Consider the following 6,184-nt stretch of genomic DNA (forward strand, 5'->3'; position numbering starts at 1 on the left):
ATCAAATCATTAGCAACGACAGGCAAAACTTTCTTAAAGAAATGTGTGGGTAGGACATCCAGACAGCAGGAACTGGAGCTTAATTGACTTATAATTTCCTCTAGGGTTTTATAATTAAGTAGTTGAAATTGGGTCATTTTTTTCTGCATTTGTTTTGTTTGGGCATAGCATTGGTACTGGCTTTGGAGTGGGTGTGCAGATTAATCCTCTGATTTTTTGAATTTTTTCTGAAAAGAAACTGGAAAACTTGTTGCAGGCATTAACTAATTTTCCCCACAGAAATACATTGAGAACTTTTCAATGCTTTCAAAAAGATTGTTTCCTGAAAACAGGAATACGTGCTGTATTTGTAATCCACATATGCTTCTTCTAGCTGGGTTGCTGATTTTAGTTTCTAGCCATAGGTTTGATGTTTTTGTGTTTAGCTCTGGTTTTACAGATTTAATCTTTGAGATACTGTTGTTTTTTTTCCTTGCTAATTTTAACCTTGGGCTACCGTATTTTTCTTATTTTAGCTTTAAGCTATGGTTTTGCTGGTTTTAGGTTTGTTTTACAGTCTTGCTAATTTTAGCTTATAGTTGTGATTTTAACATCTGTTATACTTGTTTTAAAAATTCAGTTATTTAATTTTTCAACAAATATCAGCAAAGTCATTCAGCACTCAGTTCAGCATTCACATTGCATTTTTGCAGAAAATGGAATTTATCTAGTTTTGATTGTGACTTTATTATTTGTATTGACCAGAGCATAGTTATGCATGAAATCACTATTTGATTTCAAGTGTATTAAAATTATGTGTTGTGTTCAAATTATGTGTTTAAAAGCCGAATCTAATATTTTTAAACAGAAAGAACATCCAACTTGTTTTAAAATCAGTGTAATGATTGATTCCCCAACACTGATTCTGACTAATGCCAAAATTAAGGCTTTTATACCTTTTTTTTCTCTAATTGTAAATGCTTAGCAGTTTGTAATGTCAATTTCAGATGTAAAACCATATCCAAAATTGAACCAAGTTTGTTGACTTTTGCTGAAGAATAAACTAGTTTAAGTTCCAGCACTAGTGATTCTTCAAAACCTCAGTTCTGCTCATAAAGTTACGACTTAGCTTGAAGCATTGTCAACAGAGAACCAGGCTGGGGCCCAGTCGTTAGAGCAGTCGTCCTCCAATGACAGAGTTGGAGGTTTGATTACTGGTGAGGAGTTACATGTTAAAGTGTCCCTGAACCCCTCATTACCTCAATGTGTACAACCATTGGTGTATTAATGGAGTTTAAAACACTGATTAGACTCTAGAGTGATTTATTCAGATTAGCTTTGTAGAGATGTAGTAAAGTACTGTATAAACGCGTGTGAATGGGTAAATGAGGGTAGATTGTGTTGTAAAGCACTTGGAGTTTCCTGGTTGGCTAAATCTTAATCTCCCCCCTAAACTCACCTTAATCCGGTCTGATTCCCAAATGCTTTTTTTTTTTCCTTAACTGAGTCTAAAAAAATTCAGTTCCATGCTGATCTTGAGCTGGGTCAGGTTCAAGTCCAAGTACAAGCTTATCTACCTCACAAGATTTCAAAGCATCGCATAAAATTGCACATAACGTCATTTGCAAGGTTTGACCAAAATAGCTTTAACTTTGAAGATGATTTTAGTTTAAAACTCTGTCATGAAAGGCCATAGGTGATATGCAGTCCTTTATGAAATGCTTGGCCTTTATTTTTTCCAGAAATGTGTTGTCACATTATTGCTGCTATGTGCACAAGTAAATTTAGTTTAAACTTTGCTTTGAAAATAAAACACATTCAGGTTAACAACTGCAGAACTCTCTTCAGTGCTTAAAAATAATTTTGTAACAATTTTCAGTCAAGCCTGAAAAAGCAACCCAATATGAATAATATGCTTTATTTAATATGCATGGTATCATGAGTTCAACTAAATTTACTTTAGCAAGTAACTAATTAACAATCCAATGACAAACACTGCAGGATTATTATGCAGTAGTTTCTAACACTTTTGCTGAAAATCTCTTGGTGAAACTCGAGTGCTCATAAGTGCATATCATGATTAAGGGGTAAATCAATTAAAATACAAAACTAAAGTTAAGCAGTGTTTAAAAAAGCAAAAAACAAACACACAAACAAACAAAAAATAACAGCTCAGAGGCAGAGAGTTGCTCACCCAGGGAGATCTCACGGGCAAAAGCCATGCACACCAGCATGAGTGGCAGACCAACAGACACATACTTGATGACCTTGTCTAAAGGAAGCTCCAGTTCCAGATGATTGATCCTGTAGATCCCAGAGCTGTCCTGCAGCAGGGCATCAGATAGCATGGCCTTGGCTGCTACCTGGGCTATGGACATTATGAATACCTACCCAGTGATAACAAAAAAAAGGCTATTTTTTAAAAGGAAAGGGGGAAAGAGGATGACCTCAGCATTATTTATTTATTTTTTCCACAAAATTTTAACTATAGAAATGACAATTTCTGTAAAAATGCAGTGTGAATGCTGAGTGCTGAATGACTTGGCTGAAGAAGCTAAGATGGTAACATTAACATTAAAACAAGCAGAACAGGGTAAAATAAGGAGAACACAGTTTCAAATGAGTACAGAATACAAGCTCAGAGCAGCAGAACAATAGCTAAATCAGCAACAAAAAAAAACTACAAGCTGTAAACCAGTAGCTAAAGCAGCAGAACAGCATCTAAAATTAGCAAATCAAAAGCTAAAAATACCAAATCAAAAGCTAAAATTAGTAAAGGAAAAGCTAAAATAGCCAAAACAGATCCTAAAGTTAGCAAAACAGTAGTTAAAAGTAGCAAAGCAGATGATACAGCTAAAATGACCAAAATAGTGGCTAAAATTTGTAAAAAAGCAAAAATAAAATAAAACTAGAAATAGTAAATGGATGTTAAAATTAGCAAAACTGTAGCGAAAAGGCATAAGTAGCAAAATGCTAGCTGACTGCCTAAAAGTAGTATAAGAAGTCAGAAATAGAGCAAGAAGTTTTAAAACCTCAAAGTCATAGTGAGCTATGGTCAGTCGAGTGGAACCTTTTGATATATGAATAATTATGAATGCAGAAGTAGTTTGACTGCAAAGCGTAAGGAAGTAGAAGTAATAAACAGCACCAAGCTTAAACAAATGGAAACTCTTTTTACCTTGTGCTTTCCTTTTTTACGATCTCTGTTTGTGGAGCCAAAAAGTCCCTCTAAAGACCTGCAGAGAGTTACAAAGCTCCTTAAGTATTCATGGAGTGTCTTAGTAAATGGGAGGTTGGATCTGGGCTGGACCAGGCTGAGCTGGGTCTGGCTTTAATTACAGAGAAGACATCTGGGAGCATGTAGGCAGTCAGATGGCACTTACTGCAGCAGACCTCCAGTACTCCACAGTAGGCCCTAAAACTATGTGTATATGTGGGTGTGCATATGTGTGTGTGTGGCTCTGCTGTAGCTAGACTGTGCAGTATGCTGGCTGTGGCCCACTTCAAATAAGTGAACTATTGCCGCTGGCTTTTTCAGCCTCTGTCATTTTGATTCTATTTTTACTGCACTTCAGTCTTTGAGCTACTGCAAAATTACAGTAGCAAACATGAAAGCATGCTTGTGACTACATAAATTCAGAAAAAATCAAACTGGGGGCAAATTTGTGTTAGAAGGTATGTGACATACATAGCAGCATTGATATTCGGCTTTTAAATATGCAACATTTCAGTGCCACAGAGAGATTGTTGTGACACAAAATCTTCACCTCTAATAAACGGGATGTTTTGAGGACAGGTTTTAAGGCCACTTTACCTCTCAAGCAGAGGCAGGGCTATATTCCATCTTAAGAGAAAGTTGTTGGGAAATTCATCTTCCCTCTGCCACAGCCAGCTCCATCTAACCCTACTTTTTAAAGGTGACTAACATCTACACTGATTTAAAGGTATGCAGGTTTCTTTCATGACCTCTGACCTAAAATCATCTGCCACTGTCCTCTCTGAAGTTCATTCTGAGAGGACAAGAATTCCTACCGAGTGTAAGGTGTATGCTGAACAAACCCAGAAAGCAGACTCATTTTAAAGTAAAAAATAAAACTTATTAGGAAAAAGACTGACATGGCAGTAAAAACAAAGGAATGAAACCTCACAGAGGCTGTAGGGAAAATGAGGAGTGAAAAAACAGTTAGTTACATTTATATGGATAGTCACATATAGGAATAAAAGGAAATGAGCTGGCAGATAAATCTGCAAAACAAGCAAAAATAAATAGTTACATTGATATAATGGTAGCATTCAGTAAAGGAGAAATCAAATCAGTCATTAGACAAAAGGTCAAGGGAAGATGGCAGAAACAGTGGGAAGAAGAAAGAAGTGACAGGTGGCTTTATAGCATTCAAAGAAAAGTTGGCATAATGAAGAATAGGGCAAAACAGAAAGGAGGAAACAACTAGATCCAGATTGTGTTTTGGCCATACAAGGTTAAATAGTACATTATTTAAAATGGAAATACATCCTACAGGAAGTGTGATTTTTGTTTTCAACAAGAGACAGTAAAACATGTTGTATTGTTCGACCCCACATATTCAGTTTAGAGAAGTGAACTGGGACATAGATTACAGAACAACAAATTACAGTTGAATATACAAAACCTTTTGGATAAACTTTCCACTTCTGAATCATATTGTTTTTTGTTAAGATACCTTAAGAAGACAAAATTAATAGAGAGAATATAGTTAGAATATAGACTATAGTTTTTGTTTTGTTTTGTTAGCATCCCAATCCAAACATGGACACACTGCTAATGTTTGTAAAGGAAAACAGAGATGTGGTAGGTGTGGATGTGAACATCCTTATGGTGAATGTGGGAACAGTCCTTTCAAATGTTGTAACTGTGGAGGAAGTCAAACTGCAGTATATGCAGGGTGCGTGATAAGGAAAAGGCAGCCGCAGTTCAACAAAATAAAATAGACAAGATAATTACATATGCAGAAGTAGTGAAAGTGGTAAACAGTAGGGATGAGCGAGTACACCACTATCTGTATCCGTATCTGTTCAACCAGCTAAATTATCTGTACTTGGAGTGGGCAGGGGGTGGCACAACGGTGTAGTGGTTAGAGCTGTGGTCTCCCAGCAAGAAGGTTGCAGGCTGCTTCCCGGCCTGGGGCCTTTCCTTGTATGTTCTCCCTGTGCACACGTGGGATTACTCCAGTTTCCTCCCACAGACCAAAAACATGCATGTTAGGTTAATTGGTGACTCTGAGTGTGAATGGTTATTTGTCTCTATGTGGCCCTGCAATGGACTTGCGACCTGTCCCCTGCCTCTCACACAGCTCCCCACGACCCAGAATGGAGAAGCAGGTAAAGAAAATGGATGAATGGATGAATGTATGGATGGACGGATGGAGTGGGCGGCGCCTAACCCGGAACTGGGTGTGACATACCACCAGCCAAATTTAGAGAAAGCAGAAGGTAAAAAAAAAAAAAAACAGTGCAGAGTGGAGGAAGTGACCGACGCAATACAAGCCGTTTTCAGCTCTGTCTTGACAAATGCACCGTGTATGTTGCACAGCTTTTGCTGCAGAGACATATGTGTGTGTAGGGAGGGGTGGGCGCTCTGTGACTTGCCAATCACAGATCATGAAAACAGTCAGTTACCCAATGAGGATAGCACGGATATTGATAAGTTTTACCAAAGTAAATGTAACACCCAGCTTAATGCCAGCTGGGCATCACAGGTTCCCAGACAACGAGGAGGAAAACAGTTCAACAGCACCAAGGGAGGACAGTTCAATCGATCAGGATTTTTATTCCCCAAAAGGGGTAAAAACGTTCAGTTTTCTTTTTAAATGAGAATAAAAACACAATAAAAAAAATATTAAAATGTCCCAGTCCTGAACACGCTAAAATGGTCCTACAAGGGCGACATCCACGGAATCCGATTGGGACAGCGAATCCTGCCCTCCGTCCAGTCCGACGTCACAGCCCCGATTCCACCGCCTCCTGCGAAAGTTGCAGCTCACTCCAGTCCCTCCACGCAAAGCGCCGCCCCACAGGCTTCCTGTTAAAACAAAACACCTGGGCCAGAAAAGCGATCACCGAGCGGCGGATGTCCTAGCTATACCAGCAAGAGTCCCTGCAGACAATCAGTGGAACGTTACTTACGGACCAGGGCAGAGTTCCCCCTCTGCCCGCTGTCGATCCGACA

General features: G+C 38.5%; 1 protein-coding gene across 3 annotated transcripts in view; it reads right to left on the bottom strand.

Moving 5' to 3' along the window:
* panx3 (pannexin 3) overlaps window positions 1-3,288 on the bottom strand; it is a 17,360-nt gene extending 14,072 nt beyond the window's left edge. For 2 of the 3 annotated variants that reach the window (XM_017437057.2, XM_017437055.3), the window contains exons 1-2: window positions 3,158-3,288; window positions 2,174-2,366 (exon numbers count right to left, since the gene is read on the bottom strand). In XM_017437057.2, coding sequence (XP_017292546.1) covers window positions 2,174-2,357 — 184 coding nt within the window. In that variant the 5' untranslated portion in view covers window positions 2,358-2,366; window positions 3,158-3,288. Of the gene's footprint in view, window positions 1-2,173; window positions 2,392-3,157 lie in introns of all 3 variants that reach the window. The other variant, XM_017437056.3, reaches the window with a different exon arrangement.
* Window positions 3,289-6,184: the final 2,896 nt, after the last annotated feature.

This window comes from Kryptolebias marmoratus, linkage group LG13 (assembly GCF_001649575.2).
Source record: "Kryptolebias marmoratus isolate JLee-2015 linkage group LG13, ASM164957v2, whole genome shotgun sequence".
Classification (NCBI taxonomy): domain Eukaryota; kingdom Metazoa; phylum Chordata; class Actinopteri; order Cyprinodontiformes; family Rivulidae; genus Kryptolebias; species Kryptolebias marmoratus.